General features: G+C 40.7%; 1 protein-coding gene across 5 annotated transcripts in view; it reads left to right on the forward strand.

Moving 5' to 3' along the window:
• AGO2 (argonaute RISC catalytic component 2) overlaps positions 1–16,136 on the forward strand; it is a 93,560-nt gene that overhangs the window by 54,894 nt on the left and 22,530 nt on the right. For 3 of the 5 annotated variants that reach the window (XM_073632294.1, XM_073632298.1, XM_073632297.1), the window contains 6 exons: positions 1,565–1,749; positions 1,877–2,013; positions 6,440–6,574; positions 9,031–9,136; positions 12,366–12,513; positions 13,294–13,413. In XM_073632294.1, the coding sequence (XP_073488395.1) occupies positions 1,565–1,749; positions 1,877–2,013; positions 6,440–6,574; positions 9,031–9,136; positions 12,366–12,513; positions 13,294–13,413 (831 nt within the window). The remainder of the gene's footprint in view (positions 1–1,564; positions 1,750–1,876; positions 2,014–6,439; positions 6,575–9,030; positions 9,137–12,365; positions 12,514–13,293; positions 13,414–16,136) is intronic. The other 2 variants (XM_073632296.1, XM_073632299.1) reach the window with 1 other exon arrangement.

Below are 16,136 nucleotides of genomic sequence, written 5' to 3' on the forward strand. Positions count from 1 at the left end.
GGTCTAATCCGGTATGCCTGAAAAAACTGTCGGACCCGATTGGATCCGCTGGTGTGAAAGGGGCCTACTACAGGGCACATCTAGTCTGCCAATGGCTTTGTATTTCTATTCAGAGTTCTTCATTAAAAAAAAAAAAATAAATAAACCTTTTTATTGCATTCATCATTTTTGTTACTAAAAAATAAAAAATGTAAAAATTTAATTGTAAAATATATAAAATTGTAAAAATAAAACTTAAAGTGTAAGGTGAACATACACTGGACCCAGTCCCCCTGACCTGGAGAACAACAACCGTCCATTCTGACAGATCGTATCGCCACTTTACCAGTCAGGGGATTTGAAATCCCTGTGGCTCTCTCCCCTTCGCCCGCGGTGACAGGACGGGCTATGCGGATTCTTATTGCTTTAGAATGCTCCTAAACTTAACTCCTGGTGAGGTACATTTTTGGTGATTAAGCCGAGGGGATTGCTAAGCCCTGGACCGGTGAGATTATACGAGGTGTCAGAGCGGGTGATTACCGCGGTCCAGGTCAGTGGGACTGGGGGGGAGGAGGAGGAGGAGGAGGAGGAGGAGGAGGAAGGGGGGGGGGGGGGTGTCCTGTGTAAGTTCACCTTACAGATTTTTCTGTAAAGGTGAACTTACCCTTTAAGGACTCGTTTGCCTGTTGCCCTTTCAGCAAGAAAATTAACCATTGATTTATGCAGCTCAAACTGCATGCAGGCAGCCTGTCACTCTATTAGGACCATGGCTGTATGGGCTGCAGTCTTAATTTGACAGGGGGGCAATGGGCCCGAGGCTGCATGCCTGTCAATTAGGAACTGTTACTGTAGCTGTACAGCTGCTGCATCCTCATGGAGTAACATAGACTGCCTGGGCACAGCTCCTAGATGGCGGCAGCAGCATAAAAAAAAGGCTTATTCATGCTATATGGGCCACAGCATCGTGTGAATGAGCACCAAGCTCATCCACACACAGCATATTTCTACTGACCACCAATAATTATTGGATTTATTTATTTTATTAATTTGGAACTGTCATTCCTTCCTACTGTAAAATCATACAAACTTTTCCTAAAAGTCACAGCTTTACCAGCTTTGACCCAACTGTGGCGTTCTTTGGCAACATTGGTAGGGCTTTTTATGAACAGCCCCCCCATGTATTTTTTTGCAGTCTCGGCTTCCATTGGTTGATGTAGTGGAGGTGTAGAATGGTGCTGATGTAGAAGTACCCATAGCAGCAAGGGTCCATTATAGGTTGGCGTGTGTAGTTGAACTCCTGTACTGTGCTTATGTGTCCCAAAGGCTAAATGGTAAAGTTCCCATAGAATAATGTGGTCTATTAGAGTTTTGCAAGAGATGAACCTTAGCTGTCTTTGACCCAATTCTAAGGAACATCATTGACCTCCGTTTATCTAAACCGGTTTTTCACATGTTTGTAAGGAATTGCAACACAAAGTCAAAAACCTAAGGAATGCAGTTCTGTAATTTTTTATGGAGGGATATAGAGTGAATAGTTTGGGTGCTTTGACCATTTAATTTTTTTTTTTATTCTTGCACATTACAGCAGGTGGAATTGGAGGTCACGCTACCCGGGGAAGGAAAGGATCGAATCTTTAAAGTTGCCATTAAGTGGATGGCGTGCGTCAGCTTGCAGGCTCTACATGACGCATTATCTGGACGGCTTCCCACTGTCCCTTTTGAGACTATACAGGCATTAGATGTTGTGATGAGACATTTGCCCTCTATGAGGTATGGAAGACTTCAACTTCTGTTTAAGTCTAGTCAAACTAGCTGACACTTTAACTTGATAAATGAATAATTCCTGCAGTTGTACGTTTTTTTGTATACCGAATAATTTTATCTTTTTCATTCCCAGGTATACTCCTGTAGGTCGATCTTTTTTTACTGCATCCGAAGGATGTTCTAATCCTCTTGGTGGAGGTAGAGAAGTTTGGTTCGGCTTCCACCAATCTGTCAGACCTTCACTCTGGAAAATGATGCTCAACATAGATGGTAAGCACAGAGTCAAATGTTTTGGTATGTCTTCACTGACTTGATCGATGTTTTAAGGGGAACAAAACTGCATCTGAGCACCACAAATCAGAAACTGTTTAATTCATTTTTGATATTCAAAGTAAACTTTTCATACGTCTGTGTCTCCATGTGGCACAGTGGTGTAGTGGGTAGCACTTTCACCTAGCAGTAAGAAGGGTCGCTGGTTTGAATCCCAACCACGATGTTACCTGCCTGGAGTTTGCATGTTCTCCCAGTACCTGCGTGGGTTTCCTCCGGGTACTCCGGTTTCCTCCCACACTCCAAAGACATGCTGGTAGGTTAATTGGACCCTGTCTAAATTGTCCCTAGTATGTATGAATGTGAGTTAGGGACCTTAGAGTGTAAGCATCTTGAGGGTAGGGACTGATGTGAATGTACAATGTATATGTAAAGCACTGCGTAAATTGATGGCTCTATATAAGTACCTGAAATAAATAAAAAATGCTTTGATTTCTTGGGAAATCGTTTTGACACGCCCCCTTAGCATTTCTAGCTGTGGTTGTCTCACGTAAGGGCGGTTGATTCATGTAACTTTAACTTCCTGGTATCTATCTGCCCTTCGCTTAGGCATGCAGACAGGAGGGTGTGATTCATTGCGGAAGGAATCCCCTCCAGGTTAAAGTGGGGGGGGGGGAAAAATTCCCATGAAGACTACTGGGATGTGTGACATTTCCAAGGCCTAGGCCTGGAAACCAGGAAGTAACTGAAGAAATTGTAAAAAAAAAAATAAAGTTTTAAACAAGTAACCATGATATACCTTCCTATCTTTGTACTAATGGTGGAACCATTAATGCAATATTAAAGCCCCCGTTGCACATTATGGCGTTGTCTTACGGGTGTGGGTTTTTTTTTGTCTGCAGCAGTTTACTACCACTTTATAGATCGAAAATTCTTAATATTGTTTGAGAGTTCAGTTCCGCTTTAAATTGGTCCTTGAAGCTGTACTCAAAGGCAAAGGTCAAATGACTAGTCACTGTTGTTGCCTGTAGGCCTCGTTCTGCACAGTGTGGAGGGGGACATCATTGTAAAGGCAGGGCTTTCCTTAATGTTAGAATGGTAGTGACCTCACATGGACCCATTTCACACTGGGACGCGCTTCGACAGTGCCGCAACACGGAGACTATTAACGCTTTCGGCTGCTAGCAGGGGTTAAAAACGATCCGCTAGAGGCAGAAAAACGCCGCCATAACGGCTGTAAAGTGCTGCTAAAACTGGCGGTGCTTTACTGCTAACTCCCGCACTGCCCCAGTGTAAAAGGGGTCTAAGTCTCCCAGGACTAGCAGTCACATGCAACAGTGACTTCGATGAATGTACACCGCAGACATACAGCAGGAGGGCTCAAGGCATTGGCGTGCACTGACAAATTTCTGCAGGCATTCAAGGCTAAATGTAAATCTGTCAGAGTACTGGTTAGGCACAAACCGGCTCCCTTGTGCCGAGACATTTTGATCTCCGTTACATCCTATACAGATGCCGTGGCTTTTGTCCTATTTAGGAGCTAAACCATGCTCCCATTCTCTACCAGACCAGTGTGAACATTTTCTTAGCCAAGTGTTTCTCTCAAATTTTACTATTTAGTATTAGCTGTGGGAAATTAAGCTGAATATGGTAATTCTTTACTCCAACCAAAGTTTTTGTAGCTTACCAAGGTCTTTTGTTCAGCGTGCATTTGTGAAAATGGGCATCCTTGATAATCAACAAACTATTTCATCTTCAGTCAGAATGTATACATTTATAGGTTAATTTGAAAGTCATTTTTTTTCATAAGCTTTGGCTAGTGTACTCTCGTTTACAGTATGTTGCTGTGTCCTGGTTGGGGAGTTTTTTTGCTTTGCTTGCCAATGGGAATGGGGGGCAAATCTTCCCCCAAGAGGACATATACAGTGATAGGAAACATGTGATAGGTTCTGTACTTGCCAAATATGCTGCAGAAATCTCCCTTCGCTGAGGGTCTCTGCAATCATTTTAACTGTGGGCAGTTGCAGCTGTTGCCTGTTCACTTCTTGGATTTACACAGAGGCACACCTGCAGCTCTCATTGGCCCTCTTATGTCTCATCCCCCCTCTCTTCCTGGTAAACTTCCACAAGAGTGAGAGCACTGTGCATGATGTCATAAGCCTAGGCTTTTTACCAGACAAACTAAAAGTAGGCTGTATAATATAATGTTTTACTATTCAAAGATAAAACAAGGGCAGAAGATTTAATAGATGGAAAGTTGAAAAAATTACTGAAGGTCTGCTTTTAAAGGGGTTGTGTGCATCCATAAAATTGCTAGTTTGATATGCCTGGTCTAAATAAATACCTGCTGCGCAGGATGCTTATTGGGAAAAAATGAGAATCACAATTTTTTTGCTTAGAATTAAGATTAATGATTGTCTCACGATTCTCGGTATAACATTTTCTTTCACATTATATAAAAAATTTGGTTTAACTTTGCTTTTTTAGTTTTTTTTGAGTACAGTTGAGCTCATAATTTTACATAACCAGGCAGAATTTGATTTCTTGGCCATTTTTCAGAGAATATGAATAACGCAAACTTTTCTTTCGCTCATGGTTAGTGTTTGGCTGAAGCCATTTATTATCAATCAACTGTGTTTACTCTTTTTAAATCCTAATGGCAGCAGAAACTACCCAAATGACCCTGATCCAAAAGTTTACACACCCCAGTTCTTAATACCGTGTATTGCTCCCTCGAACATCAATGACAGCATGAAGTCTCTTGTGGTTTTTGTGGATGAGGCTCTTTATCTTCTCAGATAAGTCCTCCAGTTCCTGTAAATTCTTGGGCAGTCTTGCATGAACTGCACGTTTTGAGATCTCCCCAGAGTGGCTCAATGATATTGAGGTCAGGAGACTGAGATGGCCACTCCAGAACCTTCACTTTTTGTTCTGCTGTAGCCAATGACAGGTCGACTTGGCCTTGTGTTTTGGATCATTGTCATGTTGGAATGTTTAAGTACGTCCCATGAGCAGCTTCCTGGCTGATGAATGCAAATTTTCCTCCAGTATATTTTGACAACATACTGCATTCATCTTGCGATCAAGTTTGACCAAATTTCCTGTGCCTTTGTAGTGCACCCCCCCCCCCCCCCCAAAACATCAGCGATCCACCTCCGTGTTTCACAGTAGGAATGGTGTACCTTGTATCATAGGCCTTGTTGACTCCTCTCCAAATGTAGTGTTTATGGTTGTGGCCAAAAAGCTCAATTTTGGTCTCCTCACTCCACTTTGTGCCAGAAGGTTTGAGGCTTGTCTCTGTGCTGTTTGGAGTATTGTAAGCGGGATACTTTGTGGCATTTGTGTAGTAATCGCTTTCTTCTGGCAACTCGACCATGCAGCCCATCTTTTTTCAAGTGCCTCCTTATTGTGCATCTTGCTACATGTTATCAGAGAGTCCTGTATTTCACCTGAAGTTATTTTTAGGGTTTTCTTTGCATCCCAAAAATTTTTCCTGGCAGTTGTGGCTGAAATTTTAGTTGGTCTACCTGACCGTGGTTTGGTTTCATTTTCCACTTCTTGATTAGAGTTTGAACACTGCTGATTGGCATTTTCAATTCCTTGGATGACTCTTTTTATATCCCTTTCCTGTTTTATGCAGTTCAACTATCTTTTCCCAAAGATCCTTTGACAATTCTTTTGCTTTCCCCATGACTCAGAATCCAGAAGTGTCAGTGCAGCACTGAATGAAAGATGCAAGGGTCTGTCAGGAGTCCAGAAACTCATTGACTTTTTACACACACACACACACACACACACACACACACACACACACACTACAAGCAAACAGATCACAGGCTAGGATGGTTACCTTTTAATAGCCATTCAAACCCCTTTGTGTCAACTTGTGTGCATGTTATGAGGCCAAAATCACCAGGGTATGTAAACTTTTTTATCAGGGTCATTTGGGTAGTTTCTGTTGCCATTATGATTTAAAAAAAGAGTAAACACAGTTGATAATAAATGGCTTCAGCCAAACACTAACCATGAGTGAAAAATGTTTGTGTTATCATTCATATTCTCTGAAAAATGGCCAAGAAATCATAAATTCTGGCAGGGTGTGTAAACTTATGAGCACAACTGTCTCTACGCACTGAGAAATGTTGAATAAACGTTTGGAGGCTTTTTTTTTTTTTTTTTTTCCCCCTAACAGCTGTGAGCAGAGAACTGCTCTGCACTTGTTACATGAATCATGGAAATGCCGGATTAAGATTGTGAGGGGTGTTGAATCGGGATCGCAATTTTTTTAACGATTAATCATGCAGCTCTACTATGTAGTTTGTAATTCTAAGGGCCAAAACAAATGGGAAGTGGGGATTTCTCTCCAAATTGAGGAGCGGATACGTCAGTGGAAAGTTTAATTTTTTGTTTCATTTCTTGTTTTCAGTATCTGCTACAGCGTTTTATAAAGCACAACCGGTCATAGAGTTTATGTGTGAAGTTCTGGATTTTAAAAGCATAGAAGAGCAACAAAAACCTCTTACAGATTCCCAAAGGGTTAAGTTTACCAAAGAAATAAAAGGTAAGTACCTTGGCAGTGCTTTATTCTGTTCAGCTGACTGCCCCATTTTAGGTATTAAGGTCCCAGTGGATCAGGTTTGTGTGAGCTAATGGCTGAAGACTGTGTTCCTCCTTCACACTTTAAAGCATTCATATATTATCTGTGAAGAGAACTTTAGACTGGAGTTCGAGCTTTGAAATTCCAAAGAGAACTTACAGCTTGATTTCCATAATGGAATACATAATGGGTCATCTGCCAGATTCTTGAAAACCTGGCTAACAATGATCAACTCATACAGTGTTTTTAAAACCAGCAATAAATGGTTGTAACTGAAATTTATTTTATTTGCCCTCCGTAATGCCTGTCTGAGCCTAAAATTGGTCAGTCACCACTTGCCTACTGGTCACCTTTACCCCCTTCCTGCCTAGGCCGATTTTCAGATTTCTTCGATGTCACCATTTGAATGACAACTGCGCAGTCATGCAGCACTGTACCCATATGAAAATTTTATATTTTTGTCACACAAAAAGCTTTCTTTTGGTGGTATTCATTGCTTTTTTTTTTTTTTTTTTTTTTGTAAAGACTGAATTTTGAACAAAAAAACAAAACATTTTCATAGTTTATTATAAATCTTGCAAACAGGTTTTTTTCACCTTTACTGATGTGTGTTGATGAGGCTGCACTGGTGGGCACTCATTTGCAGCACTGGAGGGACTGCACTAATAATCAGAACACCGATAATCAGTTATGATGTCCCTTAGCATAACATAAACCTAAGCTGGTTATCGGCTTTCTTCTCTCCTCGTGCTGTCAACGGGAGGAAAGAAAAGTCGATAAACCGTCTTGTGTTTACATCCCGCGATCACCTGTCATTGGCTGACAGCTGATCACGTGGTAAAGGGCCGTTGTGATTTTCCCCTTTACTTGGATTTGTAAAAAACTGAGTCCGAAGGACTTTGCGATCACATGGGGGCTGTAGCCATCTTTCGGCTACAGCGCAGATGGGAAGTAGTTAAAGGGCAATTCTGCTTTCATGGAAAATGTAGTAAATAAAAATCTATAGCATATGATATTGGCATCACAAGCCATGTTGTAATTTATTGTTAGAAATGACATCTCCTTTTCAATCTGCAGCCGCTGTCATTTTTCTGTAAAATTCAGTGCAATATGCAACCTGGAGGTGATTCTGTACACCAGTGGTCATTAACCCTGTCTCTCGGGGCCCACTAACAGGCCAGGTTTTATGTATTACCTTGGGGAGATGCAGACTAGAATACTGCAATCACTGAGCAGCAAATTATATCACCTGTCATGTATTTCAGTTATTTTGCAAACCTGGCCTGTTGGTGGGCCCTGAGGACAGGGTTGATGACCCACTGCTGTACACAGTTTGTGTACAGAACGTCCCCGGAAATGTGATTTACAACATGTTTGGCTCTCTGATTTTCCTAGAAGTCTGCACAGAGATGCAAGTAAAATTTTAGACGTCCCCTGCAGTAGGCATATTTTTAATGAGATGCTCTGTTCACACTGCCACGACTTGGGATCTGACTTGTGAGACTCCAAGTCATGTGACATGTGATATACAGTTTAAGTCAATGAGAGCTGTCTTAATTGGCACTACTGACGCGCTCTGACTTTAGAAAAGGTTCCTGTACTACTTCAAGGCGACTTCTATCCGACTTGTGCCCATACACTTTAATGGAAGTCGCCTCCAAATCGGGTTCTCTATCTTAATTGATGTGATTTGGATCGAACATTATAGGAAGTCTATCCAGGCATTCCTTGAAGTTGCTTCAAAGCTGCGTGACTCAGGTCCCGGCAATGTGAACCGAGCATAAGGTTAATTGTGGAGGCATGCAGACATTACAACTTTCTCCATTAGTACCCTGCCAGGGCATTGGCTGATTAGATTGAACACAGACACACCTATTCAGGAACCAGACTTCCAAAGACCTAGAACCTAAAGCTATTTTTCTCCAAGAAGGTGGACTGCCTTTTTTTTTTTTTTTTTTTTTTTTTTTTTCATATTTGCAATGAGGGAAAGTAATACAAGCATACCCAGTATGAATTGTTAGGGTTATCTTCAACAAGAAATGTTCATAATCACAATCTAGATGAGAAATTTACACCAATAATCTTTAACAGAAAAATAGAAGATGTAGGTGGTACTAGAAGTAAGACTGTCTCTCCTTTTTTTTTTTTTTTTTTTTTTTTTTTAATGGCTTGTGTGACCATCAACCTGGACAATTTTTTTTTTTTTTTTTTTTTCCTTTTCTTCTCTGTCTGAATTTTAGCCAGACACTTCTAAAACTCTATGCGCTTGCAAAACTCTCAAACGCCTGAAAATTGCAGTTCTCTCGGGTGTGAATGCAGACTTATTTATGTTGAAATGCGAAGTGACTCTGTGACGACGGGGTCCACTTGATTGGAAACGTGGTATGGTGCGTGAGCTCCAGATCTTAGCGTGAAACTAGTCTGCTTTGGTTTTCCAGGCTTAAAAGTAGAAATCACACACTGTGGACAAATGAAGAGAAAATACAGAGTCTGCAATGTAACAAGGCGACCAGCAAGTCATCAAACGTAAGTGTCTTTAATTCTTTGTTTAGATTTCCAATTTCACACCTGCCTGTCCCAATGTGGTAACACGTGCAAGTTCACATACTGCATTTTCTCTATAAATGTGCATTATGCTCACTTGACATAAGTTTATCCAAACCTAAAGCAGTTTAAGACTATATTGGGCTTTCTTTTTCCTTTTTTTTTTTTTTTTTTTTTTTTTTTTTTTATTAACAGTTTTTGTTAGGTTTGTTTTTTTTTTTTTTCAAAAAACAAACAAAACCAAGAAAGAACAAAATTAATGAAGGTACAATAAAGGGTCTGTAGCATACACACCCACTGCCATTTGACCATGAGCAGCATACACCTAGATAATGCATATATTGTGCATGTACATACACTTCAAAGAAAAAAATTACATATGTCATAAATGGCTAGCAATCGTGTATCATTTTGCTATCGTGAATTAAGCCTGTTGTGTTGAAGTAGTTCTCCAGTTTTTAGTGAAGTTTAAATAGTTTGGACCATTACCATCACAAACCGATGCAGTGAGTGTCAGCGCTTTAATTTCAGCCGCCTACAGTATATACAGTGCTATGTTCCGGCAGTGGGGTAGGAACTTCCCATCCTCCTCCCAGAACAAAATTGAGTTGGGTTGAGCACTTCTCAGCCATTCACAAAGCTTTGTTTTTTATGAATAGGTAACAAACTTTCCTCTGGTTGGCTGAGGTGGGTGGATATCATGATTATGTCTGCGATTTTTGGAACCCCCAGGGTTCTGTACTGGGACCAATCCTGTTTAATTTGTTCATAAACTACCTGGAGGATGGGATAAACAGTTCAATCTCTGTATTTGCGGACAAGACTAAGCTAAGCAGGGCAATAACTTCTCCGCAGGATGTGGAAACCTTGCAAAAAGATCTGAACAAAGTAATGGGATGGGCAACTACATGGCAAATGAGGCTCAGTGTAGAAAAATGTAAAATAATGCATTTGGGTGGTAAAAATATGAATGCAATCTATACACTGGGGGGGAGAACCTCTGGGGGTCCTAGTAGATGATAGGCTCAGCAATGACATGCAATGCCAAGCTGCTGCTAACAAAGCAAACAGAATATTGGCATTAAAAAGGGAATCAACTCCAGAGATAAAACAATAATTCTCCCGCTCTACAAGACTCTGGTCTGGCCGCACCTGAGTATGCCGTCCAGTTCCGGGCACCAGTCCTCAGGAAGGATGTACTGGAAATGGAGCGAGTACAAAGAAGGGCAACAAAGCTAATAAAGGGTCATATTGGTTATGAGGAAAGGTTGCGAGCACTGAACTTATTCTCTGGAGAAGAGACGCTTGAGAGGGGATATGATTTCAATATACAAATACTGTACTGGTGACCCCACAATAGGGATAAATATTTTTCACGGAAGGGAGTTTAACAAGATTCGTGGCCACTCATTAAATTAGAAGAAAAAGAGGTTTAACCTTAAACTACGTAGAGGGTTCTTTGCTGTAAGAGCGGCAAGGATGTGGAATTCCTTCCACAGACGGTGGTATCAGTGGGGGGCATCGATGTTTCCAGAAACTATTAGATAAGCACCGCAACATACAGGGATATACAATGTAATACTGACACATAATCACACATAGGTTGGACTTGATGGACTTGTGTCTTTTTGACCTCACCTACTATGTAACTATATATGATCTCTGCCTCCAGCCAATTAGAGGAAGCTTTGTATTCATTCATAGAATGCAAAGCTCCCTGTGAAAGGTGGAGCAGTGCTAAGTCTGAGTTGATTTATTTATTTATTTTTTTTTCCTGGAGCAGGACAGGAAATTCTAGCTAACACCGCACTGTATATGGTATGTTGCTGAGGTGTATATATAGTTTATGCGGCCCATTGCTGCTGCATCTGTTAGTGATGGTAAGGCCCCATTCCCGTGTCTGCAACTTTGGAGCCCAAAGTCACATGACAAGTCACACCCCATGTTTCCCAATGAGTACTGTTTTATATATGTGCGACTTAAAGTTACCACTTTGCAGTACAGTTCCTGCACTACTTTGGTCCGACTTTCATGCTACTTGAGGGCCATAGACTTCAATGTAAACCCCAAATTTGCATGAAATTCACATCAAGTCGCATTGAAAAGCGCAACATTTTGAAGTGTTAATGGACTCTAATAGTTTGTTTGGACCAACTTTGTACTAATGAACTATTTAAACTTCTCTAAGAGCTGGAGGTCTACTTTTAAAGCATGTTTCATTTCCTTCTTTTAACTTCCCTAGGTATGAAAATACATGGGCGATGCATCTAAAATATGTGCAGCAACTAGGGTTGTCACCTCATCCCTTTAAACCCGAACACACATTAATTACATAGGTTCTGTGGCTGATTAAGTTGGTAATTAAACTCGGTGCTTTATCTGCATTTAATTTAGCCTCAGAGACCTGTGTAGTTCATATGTGTTCGGGGTTTAAAGGGCTGAGGTGGCGACCCTAGCCGCAACATGTAAATGCATTGCTCCCTATTTGTTTGTGTGCGTTTTTTTTTTTTTTTCTCTTCTACTCTGCTGCATTTTCTCATTTGTACTGTTTGGTCACAATGGGGTTAGTTAAAAATGAATATATTTGTTTCTATAATTGTTTGCTTTTTTTTTTTTTTTTCTAAATTTAACTTTATCTACTTTTGATTAATGAAACGAAAAAAAAAAAAAATGCAAATGCAGACCGCATGAATGAAATGTTGGTGTTTCATCTATTAAGTCTGACCCCGTTTTCAAAAACTGAGCTATGTATAGTTATACTCATAGCTACTGTATATAAATGTTTTTCTAGATCCCCCGCCCCACATTCCCATCCCCCCTTCTTTTGTCTTCCCGCTCTGTTCTCTTTTCCAAATTCTCCATCTTTCCTTTTCCCCCTGACTCCTCCATTATTCCACCTCCCTCTTCTTCCTCCACCCTATGTTGGTTTCTCTTCAGCAACCGTAATTCTCCTGAGGTGACAGAAACCCCATGTGGGTCTCCAGCTTTTAATGCATACGTTTTAAAATGACATTTTATTGCCTGAACAATCTTTACCTGTCCATGAATGGCTTCTATGCATTTCGTATGTAAAACATTTGTATTTTACTTGTAAAACGCCCCTATAAAATAAAAACTTTAATAAAAATTATTGTAAGAGAAAAATGTTCTGCTACCGATCTATATTTAAGTTTTATATATAGTGTTGTGTGTTTAATCTTTCTTCTTATAGATTCCCTCTCCAGCAAGAGAGTGGGCAAACTGTGGAATGCACTGTTGCACAGTACTTCAAGGATAGACACAAACTAGTACTTCGCTACCCTCATCTTCCATGTTTACAGGTCGGGCAAGAGCAGAAACACACATACCTCCCTCTCGAGGCAAGCATCTCGTAATTCATGTCTGTCTTCTTGTTTGTACAGATATAAAGTCCTGCAACAAATTGAAATGGCCAACATTGGTAATAACAGAAGGGCAATATGTGGATATGTTTAGTAAGCATGGTACTCGCGGGGGGAAAAACTAATTTACCCATTGCGATTATTGTGGAAGGTGATGTTGGTTATTTGACCTGGTGGCCACCTTCTTGGATTCTTGGGTTAATTTTGTGTTGGTGTGTTTTTTTTGAGTCGACCCACTTATAGTACTTTTACTGTGAGGTGATTGCAGATACAGGCTCAGCGGCGTACTTGCGTGTCCAGTGGACACAACGTATCACAACGCACTGTATCTGGCTGCTTTGAGCGCCTGGGGGATTTGTGGGATTTGCTATCACCAATCAAAGCGATCGCTTGATTACAATGTAAGCAAAACGGTCATGAATGGCTTCCATTCATAACTGTTATTACTATTATGCTGTGATTGGTCCAAAGCTATCACATGGTACTTGGACCAATCGCAGCACCCTGTACCATGTGAATAGCTGTAGCCAATCACAATAGTATGCACACTGCCATGAATGAAAGCCATTCCTGACAGCTAAAACTATTATAACCGTGATTATCTCAGCTATAAGCAATAATCATGTTAAACAGGAAAACAAATCCTTGATCACCCCCGACCCCCCCCCCCCACCCCGCCTGTCTGTTTAAAATGCTGTGATTTTTTTTTTTTTTTTTTTGGATATTCTTATGCAGTCATTTTTCTTGTCCCCTCATTAGGTGTGCAATATAGTGGCAGGACAAAGGTGTATAAAGAAACTGACAGACAATCAAACTTCCACTATGATCCGAGCAACTGCCCGCTCAGCTCCAGACCGCCAGGAGGAAATTAGTAAATTGGTAAGGTTTATAATCTCTTTGCCAGAGCTACTTTATCTCTTGAGGGTGTAACCATAGGCACATAAGCTTAGTGTAAATCTCAGGGAAGATGCATAAATCCTTTTGTTACTGAACATTACTGTAGTGATTACTGAGGAAGCAGAAACCCCTTAAATAAGCCTTCCCAGCCTAGAGGTGAGATATGGGGTCTTATTCACCCCCATATTTCACTGCAATAAGACTGATCGTGCCATATTCCTATTACAAGGGATGTTTACATTCCTTGTAATAGGAATAAAAGTGATCAAAATTTTATTTTTTAAAAGTGTCAAACTAAAAAAATTTCAAATTGACAATAAAAAAATTAATATTTTATTTTTTTTTCAAGCACCCCTGTCCCAGTGAGCTTGCACGCAGACGCCAACGCATAAGTATGTCCCGCCCACATATGAGAACGACGTTCAAACCACACGTGAGTTATCGCCTCGAGCGTGCGCGAGCGAGAGAAATAATTCTAGCCCTAGACCTCCTCTAACTCAAAACATGTAACCAGTAGAAAAAATTTAAAGCGTCGCCTATGGTGATTTTTAAGTACCAAAGTTTGGCGCCATTCACGAGCGTGTGCAGTTTTGAAGCACAACATGTTGGGTATCTATTTACGCGGCGTAACTTCATCTTTCACATTATGCCAAAAAATTGGGCTAACTTTAATGTTTTGTTTTTGTTTTGTTTTTTTAAGCGTGAAACTTTCCAAAAAAAAGTGTTCGGAAGATTGCTACGCAGATACCGTGCGAGATAAAGTTGCAACGACCGCCATTGTATTCTCTAGTTTGCTAAAAAAAAAAAAACATATATAATGTTTGGGGGTTCTATGCAATTTTCTAGCAAAAGATGAATTTTACATGTAGTAGAAAAATTGTCAGAATTGGCCTGGGTGCGAAGTGGTTAAGCTTGACCTGGACAAAAAATATGTACTGCAACTCTTCATTATAAGTGCATCTGCAGTTGGGTTTTTAACCCTCCAAAGTTTCACAAATGCGTGACACTCTCCTGTAGGCTGTGCCTGCTTGCACAATAGTGGGGTGAAACCCTTCCACTGTGAGCTGCAGCAACTGGAAAGGGGGTGCTTGGGGAAAATGAATAAGATAAGTATGTCAGGGAGGGTGAAGAAAGGTTGGTACTTGTTCAGATTGTAGGGCTAAAAAAAAAATTTTTTTTTTTTGCTTACCTGTTTGGGTTTTGTATATTTGTGCATTTGAATAAATTCTTTAAAATGCCCAATCTGTACAGAATCTATTGTTGACCCCGTTTTTTTTTTTTTTTTTTAAGGATGCTGGGCTTTAAAAGTTCCAACATTCAATGCCCAACACACTGCCTGCTTGCTTTTTAGTAGCCTCTTTTTTTTTTAGCTTTTTAGTGACCATCATGATTGCTCTCAGGCATCCCCTTCCTGTGATTTTTTTTTTTTTTTTTTTTTTTTTTATTATTTTATTTTAGCACAAGCTTCAGACGAATCCTACTTTATAGCAATCCTCCTGAATGCAAATAGTAAATGTTTACTAATAATAGTAAAGTTAGAATGTTTTAAATGGGTCTAGGGTTTCAGTTGGGCATGCAGGGTATGCAATGCAAGAACAATTGTGTATTAAATACCCACAACCAATCAGTCATATTGGATTTTGCACAGGACTAGCTGTATAACCAAACCCCCCCCCCCCCCGTGTGACGCGCCTCTGTCCCACACTTCTATGCAGGCAGGGAACGAGCATTTATTTTCACCCGAGGCTGAGAATTGAATTTTCTTCATTGGCTTAGCACAGCACAGGGGTCTCAAACTGGTGGCCCCCCAGCAGTTGCAAAACTACAAGTCCCATGAGGCATTGCAAGGCTGAAGTTACAAGCATGACTCCCACAGGCAGAGGCATGATGGGACTTGTAGTTTTGCAACAGCTGGAGGGCCACCAGTTTGAGACCCCTGGCTTAGCAGATTAGCAGGCAGGGCAGGCTTTGTGAAAGGTACTGTGCAGCACCAGAGCATGCCTGCTGGCCATTTGCACAATTACAGGTTTATAATACTAAAATTTGTCATTGAAGTTATGGCTTAGAGGGGCAGACAGAATTAAGTCGTAATCACAATCCTTAGCTTTATTTATATTTCAAAGTAAATTTCTTGCAGCCTTGCAGCTCCCTAGACTTTCCTGCGGACTACATGGTGAGGTGTTCAGTGGTGTGTTCTTACAGTGCTAGACTTCATTTCCCACAAAACCTTTTTTCAGCAAGTAGTTCCTCTTTGCGATGTTTGTGTGTTTTTTTTTTTTTTTTTTTTGTTTTTATTTTTTCCCCCGAGGTGTTCTGCTTCTACTACAATCTAAATATAGTAGATTATCCTATTATCCTATAGACTGTCAGTGGCATATATGTGGCTGCGGGAGGCATAGTGTATCAACAGCTATTTTAGGGAAGGAGCTGATGTTTACATCATATACACCGTGTACAGGACGTGTTTATGTTAAGTAACTGGCAGCACAGTGATGTAGTGGTTAGCACTTTCGTCTAGCAGCTAGTGTCGTCCAATCCCAACCATGACACTACCTGCCTGGAGTTTGCAGGTTCTTCCTGTGCTTGCGTGGGTTTTCTCCAGGTACTCTGGTTTCCCCACACTCCAAAGGCATGCTGTCAAGTTAATTGGTTTCTGTCTAAATATATTTATGAATAAGAGTTGGGGACCTTAGATTGTTAGCCTC

Source organism: Aquarana catesbeiana, linkage group LG05, assembly GCF_042186555.1.
Source record: "Aquarana catesbeiana isolate 2022-GZ linkage group LG05, ASM4218655v1, whole genome shotgun sequence".
NCBI lineage: Eukaryota > Metazoa > Chordata > Amphibia > Anura > Ranidae > Aquarana > Aquarana catesbeiana.